Source organism: Panicum virgatum, chromosome 9K (genome assembly GCF_016808335.1).
Source record: "Panicum virgatum strain AP13 chromosome 9K, P.virgatum_v5, whole genome shotgun sequence".
NCBI lineage: Eukaryota > Viridiplantae > Streptophyta > Magnoliopsida > Poales > Poaceae > Panicum > Panicum virgatum.
In genome coordinates, this window is record NC_053144.1 from 64,451,867 (window position 1) to 64,470,771 (window position 18,905).

General features: G+C 43.5%; 1 protein-coding gene across 1 annotated transcript; it reads right to left on the minus strand.

The window, feature by feature from the left end:
- Positions 1-16,071: 16,071 nt before the first annotated feature.
- Positions 16,072-18,384, minus strand: LOC120647002 (cytochrome b561 and DOMON domain-containing protein At4g12980-like). The gene is made up of 2 exons (XM_039923591.1): positions 17,572-18,384; positions 16,072-16,914 (listed from the first exon to the last, which is right to left on the minus strand). The coding sequence occupies exons 1-2, from the start codon at positions 18,184-18,186 to the stop codon at positions 16,363-16,365; spliced, it is 1,167 nt and encodes a 388-aa protein (XP_039779525.1). The 5' UTR covers positions 18,187-18,384; the 3' UTR covers positions 16,072-16,362.
- Between the last annotated feature and the right edge of the window lie 521 nt (positions 18,385-18,905).

Consider the following 18,905-nt stretch of genomic DNA (forward strand, 5'->3'; position numbering starts at 1 on the left):
ATCGTGGCCCAGCTTGCTGCATAAATTCATACTCTTGGCGGGACTGGTGTAAGGCCGCTTGTAGTTCTGCATCCTCGTCGAGCCCCTGGCCTTCCTCTTTCTCTAGATCAATGTGCGGCCCCCTTGCAGATTGGTCCCTCAGCAGCTTTTCTCGGGCCCTTGCTTTAGCTCTAGCCTTGTTCCTGTCCAACTGCTCACTAAAGAAGGCCTTAACTTCGGCTGGAACCGAAGGGCAGTCCTTCACATCTTTCCCCCTATGTGCCAAATGCTCTTTGAACCTTGTTGCTCCTCCCCCACTCTTCTCCTCCCTGCAATACTTGCATTTGAAACCACCCCTGATCTTTTGGCCATGCTCCCACACTAGGTCTGGCATTGTCCTACAATTACAGAAAAATAGTAAGGTGTAAGTTCATGAATAACACATGAAGTAGCAACTCATGTTCTTTTTTATGAATACCTACTAACAACCCATGAATATCACATAAACTAACAATTCATTAAAACTACCAATTCATACATTGAGACTAACATGAAAAAATTCATACATATCAACTAACTGATTTTTTCTATGCTTTCTATGTCACATGGTCTCTAGAATCTCAAATCAACTAACTTAGATCGACATCAACAAGCATCAACATAAAAAAACCTTCTCATACCTTAGTTCCCGGAGCCGAGGCGAAATCCGGTCGGTTTCACCGGTTTTCCGCCGAAACCGCACCGAAATCCGCCCGGATTACTGATCCCTTCCGACAGCGCATCCAGGGAACGGAATCCGCTACACCGCTCCCGGATTTCGCCGCCTTTCCGCCGAAATTTCGGTGCGGGGAGGCGAAAATCGCCGGCGGCGGCGGAGGGGACCAGAGAGGAGACCGTGGAGGGGAAAAAAGAGGCTCGGGCGATCGTGAGGGGTGACGCTGACGACCAGATAAGGTTTACCGTGTTAACGGGTTAACGGGTCCACTCATCGTTAACGGGTCCGAACTCATTTAGTGATTTTAACCAACCAAATCAACTTATATTTGAACGATTTCAAGTGCTACTCGCTCAAAAAACACCTAGTTTTTTATCATATTTTTATCATATTTTTTTACAATTTTTTTTGAATTTTTGAATTTCGAAACGAAATTCACCGAAAAGTAGCGAAATTTCTCTTCCCGGTAACTAGCGGAAACGGAATTTTTACCGGAATTTCGCCGAAATTCCGCCGAAATTGTGAACCTTGGTTGGGATGCCATCTTTGGACTTAGAGATGGCTTGTAGAGCTTGCTGTCGATGGATGGGTTGTCCTTCCCATAGTTCATTTGCAGTAACTGTGTTGGGCAGCTTAGGGTAGAGGAAGACAGTGAAAAATTAGACCACCCTTTCATAAGAACCTCTTCTTTATTTATATGCAAAGCACCATGGGGGACAGCACATTTTGGAGTCTTCTAGGGCTCTCCAACAAAGGGCACAAGTCCAAATTGGACTTGTTCTTTGATAGCTACTAATCACAGCTGTTACTATGCTTATTGCTGACATGATCAACCCAACATTCTCCTCCTTGATCATGAGGCTTAAAACTCATATGTCCATTTTTTCAATAAAATGACATACCAAGATAAAAGGATTACAATGGTCAATTATACGTACCATTGAACCCAGTTACTATAGCATGCCACCTTATATCAAATGAGCTTCTTTAACTTAGGAGATCCAAAACTTATTCTTTATCGTTATACAAAACTTATGGACTCATTTATCAAAAGACGGTACACCAGACCAATCAATCACTGCAGTCAATTAAGTACTACAGGACTAAGTGATCATGGTTTCCGTTCAAAATCAAAATGATTCCTCTTAGGCTCATGGGGAGACGGTGCTACAATTAGTCCCAGAGTGCAGTTTATTTTTCATATACATACATATATTCTCATGATCTTTATGTGTGCACTTCAAAATTGAAAATCAAATATGTTTCCAGAATTATAATTTTGTCCCTGAATAATAGGCTGCCATTTTAATCTTTATGCCGGCAATATTGTGAAGGCAAGCCTCTTAAACTATAATATAATATGATGCTTGGCACTTACACTTTAACACTTAATGCTTATATCTTAACACTTATATACTAAGCACCAAACTTAAACACATAATGCTCAACACTTATGTCTTTAATACTTATTTGTTGAGCACTAAAACTTAAAATCTTAATACATCATTAAGGCCTTGAAACATGTAATGTTTGATTCTAGAATGATTCTTTCACAATGTCTTGGGCCTGGCAATACCCTTTGACATGTTACTCGAATAAAACTGCACTCTTTACATAATAAGTTTCGGGATAAATTTCTTAAGAAATCCCTTATTTTCTCAAAATAATATGGATTAGGGATAAAAACCCATATATCAGCTTTTGGGATTAAACATGCCACAAAATAATCTACATCTTTAATGATGTTCTGAGTTGGGTGAAGCCATTCCACAATATGGCTCCCCCTACAAGGGTGCAACTTTTGTGGACATTATAATGCACCTTTACTAAGAAACATTATTGTCTGAACACCCCATAACTTGGTGATTACCAGACTTCCTTAAAAGTGAGCATGTAATCCCTTAGTGCTATACTTATAGCACAAAACTTCTTTAGCACTTATGTTAACAAGGCAATACATTCTGAGCAATTTTCCAGGGGTCCAATCCTGGACGTATGTTTGCCAGATATCCCGATCTTTAAAATATAAGGGCATATCATAACTCGGGTATATACATCACTTATGTCTGCCACGACATAAGAAAACTTATTGCCCTTAACGGGAGTAAACATAATTTTTGAGGATAATACTTAATACTCCCATTTTTCTGGACCAATCTTGGTGAATTTCAATATTCAAACAACATAAGGGATACCACCAAGAATAAACTTAATTCCCTGAGGATAAAACTCATTCCTTATAATATACAATATCCCTATTGCTTATTGTTAACAAGACGTTGATTAATCCAAAATTTCTTATTGAACTTTATTTCATCACTTAAAATGTTTATACCCTCAAAGTAATATTCAATAATAAGCACTTCTTTTAATATATCTTATCATAATGATTAATTCCTTATTTTACATGAACCTTATATAATGAACATAAAAAAATTGTATCTTTCATTATTTCATTTCATAGTCATATTTAGGCATTGTCTCCATTAAGAGAAACTTAACAAAAATATTAGAAACTTACAAACTTCCATTCCAAGAGATGGAAAAGATTCTTAAAACTTATATCTTAGTTGGGAGGCAATTATGTGAGGCTTATTATTAAAAGATGGCTAACTTAGACCATTAGCATTAAAAGATAAATCTAATTATTCTTTAATTATTTGTCTTAAAAAACAACCACTCATTCTTAATAACCCTTAATATCATTAACTAAAAAACTTTTATTTAATTAAATGTTTTAAATAATATTGGATAGAAGCTAAATAATCTTAATAAAGTCAGGTACTTAAAGAGATAATTTCACTTATGCATAAATGTCTTAATATTAACATCTTTGATAACATAATTTCTTAATTTACTTCATTTTGTATCCATAAAACATCACAAAGAAGAATGAAATATACACAATACATATAAGCGTACCTGATAAAGCATTTCATTCTTTAATGGGAAGTTCAACTCTCTCCCCCTCGAAATGTGAACTAAGCGATAGTGTCACATTTCGATAGAATTTCATAACAACTGTTTCGTTATTGGAATGGAGGATGAAACCTTAGGATAAATTCCAATTAACCACCTCCGATTCTCTTTTAATACTTAAGGACTTCATCTCAAAACTTTCATATTCATGATGCCATATTTTTATCATACTCGTAATAGTTTATGAGCAGAAAATTCATTTGAGCTTCAATCATAATATTTTATGATTGACACCATAATGATATGAACTCAAAGGTTCTAATGACCCTTCTTATAATCTTTAGGCTTTGAGAATAATTTCTCCATTATTGCCAGAAAAATCATAGCATAATTATACAAAGGGATTCACTCCCCCTGATCCTTACTGGCATTGATCATGAGATAGATTTCTTTAGATTGCTCCCATTAGATATTAATAGATAAGAATTTTATCAGATTTCTCATCATTTTCATAATCATCAAGACTTCTCTAATAGGAGCTTATTGCATTTATTCACGCAATAATTATTTATGACCTCACAAAAGATAATAATCTATCGATGAGCTTAACTCATCTCTTATTGAGGGCACTTAAAATAGCCAAGAAAATTATGGCTAAATTCAAAACAACATCAATAGGGATACTTTAACTGATAATTTTGACAAGACTAACCATTCTACTTTGCATCACCTTTGGGCAGAAACAAAGTAGAGCTTAACATGAAAATAAACATTAATAATTCTTCATCTTATTATTATAGGCATAAAATTTCTTATGCAAATATTAATACTCAGGGAATGTTATATCAATATAATCAACTTTGATCATGCTTGAGACTTGAAAACTGAATTGATCTGGGAATTAAATAATGACACATGACTATAAACAGCTTTGGTCATAATATAGTCATAAGTCACATATATAATCATAAAACTTATCAAGTCTCAAGAACACTTTAATCAAAGGCACTTAGTTGCGGAAGTATAAACATTATTTGCTAATATCTATTTATGGTATTTAAACCATTTTACCTTGAGTATAATTTCCCAATTATACATTAATCATATGGCCTGATATAAGAAAAGTCCAAAAGCCATTCATGCATTAAGATTTTCCCAGATCATTAACTTCCTTTTATTGATCCAACCCACATCAGCTTTGGCCAGAAGTGGATAGGAACAATAAAATTCTGTGAACAAGTATTCATTAATCAGCTTTGGCCAAAATAACAAATACAAGTTACACTTTTGTTGACTTTAATCTTCTTTTACTGATCTAGTCCACATCAGCTTTGGCCAGAAATGGACAACATCAGCAAAATTTTGTGGTCAGATATTCATCAATCAGCTTTGGCTAGAATGATAAATACAAACCACCTTTATACAATTTGAGACATGTTTAATGAAAATAACCTAATTAAATATGCATGGCTTAAGGACATGAATTCATCATTAATGGGCATTAAATTATGACACTCCATTATACACAACTTTGGTTGGTATATAACCATGAAAAGTTAAGCACAATACTTTAGTTCAGAACTAAATTTTCTATTGATTTGATCATAATCTTGACATATGATTAATCATAAGAGTCCACTTATTTTTTTCTTAGGAATAAATCAATCATTAACATCAAATTTAACAAACTCATTTATCATAAAAGGCATTATTCAAATAATACATCATTTTGGGCAACTAACATTAATTACTTTATTTTGGGTTATTTATTATAAATAAAAGGAACATGATTTCTTATTATGGAGAATAACCATAAATGGCTCAAAACTTAATTTTACTGCCCAAAATAATATTTGATCTCAAAGCATGAATTATATTAGTCTATGACCCTAATATTCTTAGTGGTCAAAGGACTCATAACTTTATTAAAGTAATTTCATAAAATAATACTTAATGAAAACAAAACTTAATTTTTGTATAATATTATTACATTAATGTTGAGCATAAGCATAATAATCAATTCCAAAAAGTAAGGAAATTTCATCACATAATAAATGCATCTATTATTCTTGTCATTATTTACTAAGGCATGATAAAAGATCTTTAAACTTTAAACATACATAATCATAATACTTAAAAGTGAAACAATATTTATAATCTAAAAAAACATTATCTTAGCCCATCAATTCATTTGGCCCATCACTATGCAGCCCAATATTTATTTCATAATTTTTAGGAAAAATATCAAAGAAATTCGGCCCAAAGCCCCTTTTCCGAGCTAGGCCGATTCCGGCCTAGCCCATTTGTCCGAACTGCCTTCCCGCCTAGGCTCCAGGCCCGAAAACCTGGGCCTGGGACGGGGAGAAGGCGCTCACGCGCCGGCCTACTAGGCCCGTGAAGCGGCCGGCCACCGCGAGCCGTTGGATTCTGATCGGACGGCGTTGGACGCGCGCATCAGGGATCAAAACTGCCGGTCGGCCGGCCCCCGCAAAACCCTAGCTTCATTTCTTTTCCCTCCCCCTCTCTCCTCTTTCCCGACGGCGGCGGCAGGCAACGAGACGGCGATGGCGGCGCGGGGCGCCGGCCACAGCAGAGCGAGGCCATGGCGCCGACGAGGGCCGCTCGCCTGAGCTGTGTGCCGCCTTTTGCAGGCGCGCAGCCCCGTCGAGCGCCACTCGACGGTGCCCTATGGCCCACGGCGGCGGCGGCGACCATGCCCGGCGGCGTCCCCAGGCGACAGTGCGCATGGGGAGATGCGGCGTCGAGCCGGTGCGGTAGGGACGGCGAGGCCGCTCGGGGCCAAGTCCCCTAGCGCGCTTCGCTGCTAAGAAAAGCCGGCCACGGCGGCGCCATGGTCGACGACGGCCACAGCGACCCTTGATGGTACGTCCACTACCTCTTTAGCTTAGGGTTATGGGGAAAAACTTAGGGAATTCGATCTAGAGTTTTGAATTTGGGGGGAAAATCCAAAACCCTAGGTCCATAAGGTACTGATGCGGTGCATAAGCTTGATTAGGGCATGTACTTAAGTGACTAAGGACTAAAGAGAGGGCTAGTTGACATGAACAGCATGAATACAAGCAAGAAAATGATGATTCTCATATGAAATTGATGATGACTTGCTTATGCAGAACATAAGTTAGAGCAAGAACATGAATCTTAGCACTTGAACAAAAGGATGAACATGAACAGGAGTTTTTGTCATGGAAGTGAACACTTTTAAGGGTTCAATCTTAGGGCTAGATGGCTCTGGTGCCAATGTTATATATATATATATATATATATATATATATATATATATATATATATATATATATATATATATATATATATATATATATATATATATATATAGGATCACTAGCTCAAGAATAGAACCACAAAATATATTAGAGATCATAGAACAAACACACCTTAGGTCTGTTGGGATGCCATCTTTGGACTTAGAAATGGCTTGTAGAGCTTCCTGTCGATGGATGGGTTGTCCTTCCCATGGTTCCTTTGCAGTAACTGTTGTTGGGCAGCTTAGGGTAGAGGAAGGCAGTGAAAAATTAGACCACCCTTTCATAAGAACATCTCCTTTATTTATATGCAAAGCACCATGGGGGACAGCACATTTTGGGGTCTTCTAGGGCCCTCCAACAAAGGGCACAAGTCCAAATTGGACTTGTTCTTTGACAGCTACTAATCACAGCTGTTACTATGCTTATTGCTGACATCATTGCTGACATGATCAACCCAACACCTCCAACTTAATGTCAGGAAAATTCAGGATGCTGCTTCCAAATTGCTATATTTTAGGAACGCGCAAGAGAAATAGTGAGTGTCATCGGGCTAACATCACGTGGAGTTTCTAAGATATATACCAAAACGCGGTGCGTGAGCAGTGACAGCACTTAGTTTATGAAGTTGGTAATGCTTAGTTGTTGGTTAATTGCATTGGTGATCACATGCTTACATTTGTAGTCACCATTTCTTAGAAATGAAATGTTCACTAACAATATTTTAAAAGAAAGGACAAAAGTAGTCATTAGTGATAGAAAAAAAACTCTCAAACCTAGCTAGTGTGGTCTCGTATTATTCAAGATAATATGATATAGCACATTCAGATATGAATCCAATCTCATTAAGGTTGTATGGTATAATCTACAATTTTTTAGGTTAACCGTTGTTGCTCAAATTAAAGATTCAAAAGTGGTTGCATGTGCACCTTCCAAGAAAAAGGAGAGGGTGTTAGTTTAAAGTATTTTCTTAGATAAATGAATATTCCGGCCTCGAGCACTCACAGGTGAGTGTCTATATCAAAACAAACAAGACGTGCACACAGTACATAGGCTGCCCAGCAAACCACCCTAAAGTTTAAAACATAAATCGAAATAGTAGTGCTCAACAGCTACTCCTGAATTCGTCTTCTGAAATTCCAACCGCTCTTTGAACTGAAATGCAGCATCACTCCCTCTATTAGTTGGCACTTCTTCTTCAGAAAAATCTTTCACTTCCTCTTCAGATAGCCTCGACCAGTATCTCGCCCAGAATGTCCCCCTGAAGATGACCTGCAAGTATGAGTTAGGCAAAGCTCGATTGAAAACAACATCATTTCGTGTTAGTCAAATAGCCCAACACAAGGCAACAGCTCCAACTAACAACGGTTTTTTATGTTTATGAGAAAACCCTACCAGCCATGAACCCAGCAGATTTGAAACATTAACTGGAGGCTGAATTCCAAAAGTAAATAGCATAGCTGACCACAAGAATTTAGCCACATGCATGACACTCAAAAAAAAGTTGCTGAATGGCTTCTTCAGAATTACAAAAGCAGCATCTACTGTCACGTTTCCAATTCTTTTTTAACAAGTTGTCTTTAGTGAGAGTAACACCTTTTGAGAGGTACCACATGAAGACTTTAATCTTGAGTGGTACTTTCAACTTTCATACTGGAGAAGCTACAGGAACCTGCTCAGCTATCATCAAATCATTATACACTGTTTTGAAAATGGTCAAATAATTCTCGAACGGAAATAAAGGAGGAAAGAAAACGCATGTCGGCATGTGCAATCTGGTGTGGCCCGTGGCCGTGGTAGATATGCTCTTGCTACGTGCATGTTCTTGGAAATGTGTATGAATATTCACGATCCGTACACACCAGCTTCCTGGCAATAATGGGCTGCCACTGCATAACACGCGTCCGGCCTCGTAGTCGCAGATCGATGGTGGAGCTGTGTATGACAGATCCATCGAGTTAAAATGTTTAATTAAGCGTAATCGCCATCATTTGAATTTATCAAACATATTAGCTTAATTAAATGTAACTTGACATGCTGTTTTCAACCCACAGGCCGATCGAAACACACCAGAAGTTTTTCACGAAGACGAACGCAGAAGATACCAGCATGACAAAATCTTATAAAAATAATAAATAATATTAAGACTTTTACAAAACAGCTTTAAATTTAAAATTTGCAAAAAAGAAGATAACAGCAGAAGAGAATCTAACTTACAGAGTATTTTTACAAGAGAATAAACAAAACAAACTAAATAAGTCGAGAACTACCGAGACGTGAAGACAAGGTGCTACATCGAGCCCACCGATGTGAAACCCAGTTAGCTCCTATACCTGAAATAGGATAAACAACAAACCATGCGCAACTAATACTCAGCTAGACTTATCCGACCTGTGGGTATAACTTAACCCACATATCTAGACATGCAAGGCTTTTGGCTGGTGGCTTATTTTGCAGAAAACAACGACTAAATTAATTCCTTAATTTCCATATTTCAGCTCCAGGTTCTATATAAATTAACTCTAATCTAATATTTGCACGAATCAACTATATCAAACATGGTGGTGCAATCAATAATAATTCAATGTTTTCATCATCATAGATATATAAATATACTCATTATCCCATCATAATACTATGATGCGACGCAGTGATCAAGGTGCTCATATCCGAGAGCGACTGACGGCGAATCGATCCGATTTAACCTTGTAAGGTGGACCTAACCAACACGGCATGGGTATGCCCCGTCGGACCACACGCACCAACCCTTCCCCTCCCCGCCTCAAACTACAGAACCGCCCCACCTACATATAGTCAGCCGAGCTCAACGAGAGACCACCAAAAGTAAACATATGCATCCCGTTTCTCTGCGACTACTCGACTCGCCCTAAGAGGTGGTGATGAAGTTATGTACTTTCGAAGCGAGGCAGTACTAGGCTTATCAGTTTCGACTACCTCCTACTCCCGGCATGCGGTTAGTACAGTTCAAATAAGATCAGCAGGGCCAACAACGGTACGGTCCTTAACCGACTCAGAAGGGACTAAGACACCCAGAAACCCTGTCATGCTGCCATACCTATATATCATCATCAATTCCCGTCCGGTCTCAAATTTCCAAGCATTCTATATCCATTCAACAACTCATGTGTCGAAATATAAATAAATCTCATATCTCGCGAGTAACCGGAAATTACTCGACTTCTACCGAGAACTCTTAAGCATAGCATTACTATCGTCCTGACATACTAGTATAAATTGAAAAACTATGGATCATGCAACTAGGGTTTCAACCAATTTCTATACGTAATGCACAAGTAATATATATATATATATATATACACACACACACACACATATATATACATATATATACACACATATATATATACATATATATATACACATATATATATACATATATATATAGACATATATGTGTGTGTGTCATAATTTAAATTAATAGGTTGTGCACCGGGGCTTGCCTTGAGTCTGCTGCTCAGCACCGGGGTCAACTGGGCCTTGGGCCTGGTTTTCACGCCTCTCCACCTGCTGGGCCTGCTCTAGCAGCTCCCGTGGCTCCGCAACCACCTCGTACACAACCTTTTTCCGCGGCGGCTGCTACATGTATGCATATGATATGAGGAATGAAATTATGATTTGTAATGATAAATTAGTCATTGCACGAGTATAGGTACTAATAATCTACCCAAATGCATGCCCATATTAGTTGACGACATTTTCAGATATCCGGACCATTATTTGGAGTGTCCGGACCCCCAAGTCCGGAATATTCGGATATAAGCTCGGAGTAGCTAAACCACTACAAACCCGGAGTATCCGGACAAATGGCCGAACTGTCCGAACCCCTACCGGTCAGACCGGTCCAAGCACCGATCAGACCGGCCGGCCGAAAATAAACCCTAGCTAAGTCATATAACACTGGTTTAGCTCTCTAATTTAATTTAACCTGATTCTTCTTAATTGTAAAATATTCTTTAATTTTCAAATATACCAACACATGAAGAATTCACTAACACCTCACTATATTTTCTAGATCGGAAACTTGTAGAGTGAACTACACATGCCAAAACTAAACCACTACCTCGGTTTCATAATTTTTGGACTAATAGATTTTGACGAAACTAATTAAATGAGTCTAAACACCACTTAAACTCTACTATGGGCAAAAAGGACATTTCGCAAGAACAAATATTTTTCTCTTGTAGATACAGACGTAACCAATCTAACAAAACTAACTTTGTATTTTTACTATTTTTCTTTGATTTATTAGGCAACCTGCAAGTTTTCGCTGAAATAATAAAAAAATCAAAAATCAACCACCGGAGACTCCGGGTTTTACCCCAGATTCTCCGGACACAATGTCCGGAATTTCCGGATAATTATCCGGAGTTTCCGGGATCCCTAGTCCGGAAAATCCGGACGTATATCCAGAGTTTCCGGGTATACCTAAACAGTAGCCAACCTCGCGCACCCATGGTGAATGGCAGCGCGTGCGGCGCACGGAACGGCGGAGAAAGGGCCGGGAAAGGGGTGGGGAAGGTGGAGGAGCTCACCAAGAATCTATTCCCATGGTCGATTTGGGTGGAGGAGGACCGGAGAAGCGGATCGACGCGAAGAGGCGGAGCTCGAGTGGTGCTCCCATGGTGGTTGGCGGTAGGGCCGTCGATTCCAGCCGGAGGAAGCTCGAGTGAGGCTCGTGGAGGTGCGGGACACGGTTGGGGAGGCTCTCGCGAAAGAAATCGACGAACGGCGGCTGGAGGTGGCCGAGGCGCCGGCGGAGGCGAGCTCAGCTCGGTTCGGCACGTCCCGAGCTGGAGGAGGAAAAAGGATATGAGAGAAAAGAGTACAGGGCCGGGTATTTATAGACGTCCAACCACCTGGTACGGAGTATTCGGGCGTAATTCCGGAGTGTCCGGGCAGGTCCGGACTATCCGGACATATTTCCGGACTATCCGGGCCCAACCAGTTCCAAGACGATAAAAATTAGATTGAGTTGACTCTGACTTTTTTTTTTGAAAATGGCTCCAACCCTTTATTACAAATCGTTTTAAACGAAATTTCCTCGTCGACTGGGTTAAACTACTAACAAAAATTTTATTTTGTGGTTTTGTCCATGCTGGTTTAATGCTAATGATCATGTTAACCCCTTAACTAACCTTAATTACATGTGATTAACACCCGGGGTGTTACACTGTGGTCCAAGATGAAGCATTATTCAGAGGTGTATTTTTCAGATCCTGACATACATGTGTTGTATGCCCGTATGGAGGTTTGTGGCGCTGTCGAATGACGATTCGAATGCAGGATTTTATATTTTTTTTAAAAAAACGAAATGATTCGAATATAAGCGATGCCGGCAAAGGAAGGTGTAGGTGTGTTTAATGATGGAATATGGTTTTCTTCTCCTTGCATGAGGGCCGGCCGCGGCCGCGGCCGTTAGCATCTTGCTGCTACCTGCAGGGCAGCTCGTGATGTTCAGCCTAGCGATACCTGTACGTCTCTGTCCACGCTCAGCCGGAATCCAATGAAGAGATGTGTGTTCTGAGAATTTTCCACAGGTAGTGTGTCCTCGTGAACAAGATAGGATGGTTACACAAGACGAGATGCAGCGTGCGGTTGTGGGAGCGAGCTAGAAGAGTGGCCGGTTGAGGGCTGTCACTGATTCGACTGTGCACAGGCCATCAGGCCGCGTTGTTCGTGAGCTATAATGGAAGTCGCAAGCTCAAGTTGGGACCTGCAGACTGCCAGATCCCTATATGATTATGTAATCCGATCACCATCAGTTGAATCTCTTTTTTGATTGGGGGAAATTAAAGAACAATGATTCAGTAATAGAGAGTGGCCGCCTGAGGTTGCACTGTATGATTATGCAAGCTCAATTTAGGATTTTTAGTTTTTTTATTTACCATGAAAGCAACCCCACGTTAACTTTTTATACCAAGAGTCCAAGACTAAAGTTGGAAAACGCAAACCTGGCAGCCAGCCAAGGAACGTACGCATCCAGATTCCTGAGATCTTCCAAAGCCAACTGCGCTCCGCTACAGAGACATCACTGACGAAAGCTCGAGTGGAACACTAGGTGTAATGGCTTTGTTTGGTTTGCTTCTGGAGATTATTTAGAACACGCAAGCCGAGAAAATTTTTTTATATGTATGAAATACTAAGTGATGTCTATTTGCAAAATCTTTTTACGGATGAGTGTAACTTTTCGCGACGAATCCAGTGACGGTAATTAATCGATAATTTGCTACAGTGATGCTACAGTAACCATCATCTAATCACGTATCTCATTAGGTTCGTCAGGGTTCCTATTACAAGAGTTCTAGAGTTGGTTTTATAAACTGATTTTATTTGACACCGGTCAAAATTTTTTCTAGAACTTCTAGACCGAAAGGCCAATGTATGCAGCACCGACTGCAACATGTGCATCATCAATCAATGGCGACTGCAACGAGAGATGCGCAGATGCCTTTTCTCCAGGAGCGAGGCCTCGTCGTTTCGCGGCTCCTGCTGCGTCGTTTCCACTGTTATTCGGCGCCATCTGCTCGCTCGTACCAGCGGACGGCGACGTCGCGCTACTGGCCGGCTGGTGTACGTACGAGATGGCTGGGCTAGCTGGATATCCGGTGGACTAGCGAGCGAGCCGCGGTGAGAGTTCCCATCCGAGAGATGCCTCATCATCGAGCGCTCGCGGCTCGTCGCTGGTGCGGAAGGGAGGCTTCTTCCTCCCAATTTCCATCCAGGGCGCGTCCCTTTCCCCGGCCCGGCCGGCCTCCTCCGCGTGCGCTGCATGCGACCGTGCCCGCGCCCCGGACGTGCACGCATCGGGCCGACCACGGCGGCGCCGCGTGGCCGGCCGCTCCGGATCGGACCAAAGGAAAGGAAGGAGGAGGAGACCAGTGCGTGCCCACCCGAGTCGCGCTCGCGCTGTCTCCCCGCAGTTGGAACGGGCGGCCGGGGGCCACCACGTGCGCGCGCGGCCGGGCCGGGGGCGGCGAGAACCCCACGCAAAGCTTGGGTGCTCGTCGCATTGACTGGTGCGGTCGTGGCGGCCTGGCCGGAAGCGGGATCATATCCAGCTAATGAGATCTCGCGCGACAGCGTGGTCTAGAAGCGGGACGGTCTCTGCAACTAGTAAGCCGAGGACGGTCTTCACGGGACTGGCCTAGCTAGCCACATGACCAGCACGGAAAGGTAGCTTGCGTTTGAACCTGACGGAATGGCCACCCGATCCGATGCGTGTGGTACAGTACTTGTGTGGAAGGGGTACGGTGTGGTATGCAGTTCTTGTTCGGAGAACCAACCGAACGAAGGCGCCGTTCCAAGTTTCTCTTCTCGTGTGGACCATGGACTTGAATTTTGAACTGAAGGTCCTGTTTGATTGCTGGGAATTTATGGTATTCATTCATGTAACCCTTCAGTGGAGTTAGCTGAATTCTGAACCCTTTTCTTTTTGAAGAATTTTGACCTGGTCCCCTTTTAAAACTTTGGAATGGGTTCGGAGAGGTTCGTTAGACCAGGCGGCACGTTACTTTGGTGGGTGTAGCTCCGCCTGACGCTATTGTCAGGTTTCCCCCAGGAGCTAACATTGTCAAAAATCAGGCCTTTTAAATATGCAAAAAAAATAAGAAAAAACAAATTTGATGCTATCTTGATTTCTCGAGTCTTATAAGGCCGGAGCAGCGGAGTGTGGGCCTGACATACATACTGTCGTCCAGAGAATCCCGGCAGGCCCATATACAAGGCCTAATTGGCGCACAGGCCAGCGATGATGGGCCTGTTGTGTTGGCGAGTCGCACGCACGGCACGACCGGGCCTCCATCATCGTCTGGCCCACTCTGCCTGGCTTGCGAGATAGGCCGCTGGACTACAAACTGGGGTAAAATCTGTTAACGGGCTGAATTTTCTTTAGGCAACTATTACTCCGTACTTACATTTAACATGAATAGCCAGCCCCATTGACGTCATTGCAGCATCATGCTTGCATTGCATACGCCGTCTTGACCTTGGACGAAATGTTGGCGTGTCAACCATGGCAACTCATTCCCTGCGACTGTCACCAGAGAATCAGAGAGACATACGTAGGCAACTTTTTTATTAAAAAGAAATCATAAAGACTAGGACCGGTGGGGTTTAAGATCGGGATTTTATTAAAACCAGCTATATAAATTTACTCCTGCGAAAATTCAAACTCAGACCAACAAATTGCTACTCAGATATTTTAAGAGCCCCTTTGGCACTGCCTCGTCTGCTTCAGCTTCATCTACTGTAATAGTATTTACTCTGTTGTGCTACCTATGGCTGGTGGCTGGTGCTAATTTGTTGTGAGAGAAAATTACTACTAGTTGGTTGGTGGCTGCTGCTTATTTGGTGTAAAAGAAAAATACTATTAATTAACTGAGAAACAGCCCAGCAGAACAGAGCCAGCGAAGGGGCTGAAGCCGTGTTTTCCAACCTTCTCCGGCTTCACCACGTGCTATTTCATCCCCCCCCCCCCCCCGGCCCTCGTTCGGGCTTTATGCTACAGGGTTCAACAGTGTTGTACAGTACTACTACAGTGATGAATAGTATCCGCAGCAGGGGAAGCCGAAGCTGGCCGAAGCGGTACCAAACGGGCCATTGGGCTAAAAGCAATACTACTCGCTTTCATCTTCGGGTACCGTATACCATGGCTGAATGTCTGATAGACCAGAGTGAATAAAAAAACAGAGTGAACCGCCACCACATGTGTACAAGTTTGAATTCACAAGAGGGTTGTTTTCGTCCTTTTATTGTCCCTATAACTATTTTTGCTGACACAAAGGTGAAATCCTACCTAAAGGAGGTCAGCTTCAGAAATATCTTCATGTGATCTTTCTCAAAATTGGATTAACTAATTAACCGCATCGGCTACATCATTAAAGCATTGCTTATCGCCCCCCCCCCCCCCCCCCCCCCCCCCCCCCGCGCGACGATATCCGCCTTGAGAGAACCCTTCTGCTGTTGTTTTCGCGTCTTCTGGTGAGCACACGACCAAACGGCAACAGCTGCAGGCTGACTAAAGAAGTTGGCTGAAAGCAACTGTTTGGACGTTTTTGCTGCTGTGACAGAAACGCAGGAAGACTTGTACTACTCAGTAATCGGTCAATTAAATATCAGCAAGAAGAAACCAGTAAATGATCGAAGCCATACACTGTCTATGCATATAAATAAAATTAATCATACATCAATGAGAAAGAAGAAAAAGTGTGTACAAATGCCATCACAGAACCCTATAAAATTAAAATAGAAGAAAAGAGAGCTACTCGATCTCTACAGAAGCAGGAACAGGAAAGGTACAGCAACATCTCGAAAACAAAACAAAACAACATCGATCGATATCACATCGCTCCCTCGCTCGCAGCAAAACTAAGCACACACGCACGCGAGCACTGTGGCACCTGCCGGAGAGCGCGGAGACCCCGGTGCTCACGCGCCCTGTTGCCAGCCGGCGGTGCCGTTGGACGCCTTGTCGGCGTTGCGCCTGCGCTTCCGGATGGAGATGGGCCAGGTGATGGCCTCGAGGAAGACCGCGATGCCGCCGAGCGTGGCGAGGACGACAATGTAGGCGGTCTTGTAGCCGGTGGCCGGCTTGAGGATGTCGAACCCCTTGAAGATGTTGACGGCGCTGAGGACGATGACGGAGTAGCCGACGGAGTGGTGGTAGATGTTCCAGTAGAACCTGTACTTGTTCTTCTTGTCGGGCCTGAGCAGCAGCGCGAACACCTGCAGGGTGGCCAGGCAGAAGATGGCGATGCCGATGTTGCGGTGGGGCCGGTAGGTGACGCCCACGGACTCGCTGCCGAGCTTGAGCCCGAGGCCCCAGCCGGCGACGCCCAGGATGTAGCCGGAGCACTGGCAGGCGATGTGGAGGTAGAACCACGCCGGGTCCGCGGACTCGAACACGCGCAGGTACCGGGCGATGATGGCGCCGGTGGGGATCAGGATGCCCCAGGCAACCGCGTTCAGAACTCCGTGGATCTGCACGCACATTTAATTTGGTTATTAGAAATTGCCAGAATTCTTCTCTGTGTTACATTACATCAGAAATCAATTAAAGCAGGAAATTTGTCATGCATCAACTTTTGAGGTGGCTGGCTAGCTAGGTTCGTTCAGCTCAACTGCTACTCTCATCACCAGACAGAAATCTGAAACTGACGCGAGTATTTCTTTGTGCTGGTGCGGTGCAGGTCCCCTGAAAGAGGGGTTGCTTCTTGGAATTGGATTCTGACCATGCCTTTTGATTTCTAGGATCATATGAAGAAAAGTAAACAACCACCCCGTTATCCCACATCAATATAATCCAGTTAGTGAAGCAAGCAAATCGAGTTTTAATAAACCGTCTGATCTGTCAGATTTTATGTGTCACGTCTAAACTAATCAATCGTGCAGTAGCTAGCTTTCATGATTCCTGCCATCACTAACCCAAGCCGACTCTTAATCAACACAACATCGCCGTCATCTACTTGGTCGCTTATCTCAACTTACCTAACCTCGTCTGAACAAGTCGACGACCAGAAGAGGCAATCATCAAACATAAAAAAAATGGAGAAAATATCATCTTGTTCTCTGTTTTCGTTGGATAATAATCAGTCAAGGTAGCCGGAGAGGGAGAAGAGAATAGGAGGAGAAGCTTACGTTTTTGCGGTGGAGCCTGGAGCTGGACGCCCCGGTGCTGGAGCCGGAGAGGAAGTCCAGCCTTTGGGTGCTCGCCAAGTTCGTCGGCGTCGTCGGGTGCGGCTGTATGTTCCCGCCGCTGAGCGGCCCGGCCTGCCACACCGTGTTCTGCTGGGTGGTGTTCCTGGGCAGCGCGATGGTGGCGAAGATGGTGTAGGCGCCGCTGGAGTAGTCGACGGTGGGCGAGCCAGGCACGCCGAACTTGAGCGTCGCGGGCTGCAGGCTGGGCGAAACGGTGTCCAGGTTGGTCATGAGGACGGACGGGGTGCCGCTGCCGTCATGCGAGGCGATGAAGACGCTGCTGCCGGCCATGCCGAGGCGGCCGGGGTTGATGCCCCAGCCGACCCAGCCGTCGGTGCCGGAGCGCGCGCGGAACGCGATGTCGGCGGTGCCGTTCTCCGGGTGGTACGTCCAGTGCAGGCTGGCGCCGAGCGTGGGCATGCTGTTGCACCGCCCGAAGGTCCGGCCGCCGCTGAACGTCGCGGACAGGCAGTCCTGCGCCGTCGCGGCGGGTGCGAGGAGCAGCACGGCGGCGGCGGAGAGGAGGAGCCACGCCGTGTGGCCCGGCCGCGCCATGGCTGGTCGGAGCGCTGGAGCACCTGGCGCGCGCGTCTCGCTTCTCTTTGTGCTGTGATGATGATGATGACTCTGGAGGTGCCGATGCAACGGGAGGCCAAGGCTTGAAGCTGCAGCTGGTGAGGGAGGGAAATTAATGGCCCGGCCGGATGCTATATGTAATGGTCGTGGGCTCGTGGCACGGTGAAGAGCTCGCTTCGTTCAGGCGCGCGGTTGTTGGGGTTTTGGCGTGCGCGTGGAAGGTTCCAGGTTGACCTGGTCAATCATTTTTTGCAGTCTCATCTGGGGATTTCATTTCCCATCTCTCTTCTGTGAAACCAGTATAAAATGGCCCGGCTGCTACTTTTAAGCTTTTGAGCGTGTTGATACGACAGGGTCTTCTCTTAGGCGCTGAATAATCGAGGTAGTATAAATTATTATTTTTTATTTCAGACAAATGTCAGTTGAGTGTTCTAGGAACATATAGTACAGGCTCAGATTATTTAGACTGTAATAACAACTGGACACGCTGTAAACATGGCATGGTTACAGGCATATGCATGCTAGCTCTAGGGTTCTTGTTTATTTTCGTAACAGATGAAGTCAGCTTCCATTTCAGCAAAGATGGCTGTGCCTGCTGGACATAATTACTCTCTCCGTCCTAAAATACTAGTCATCCTAGGAATTTTAAGACAAATTAACACGAAGGTAAAATGACCATGTTTGCCCCTATATATTAT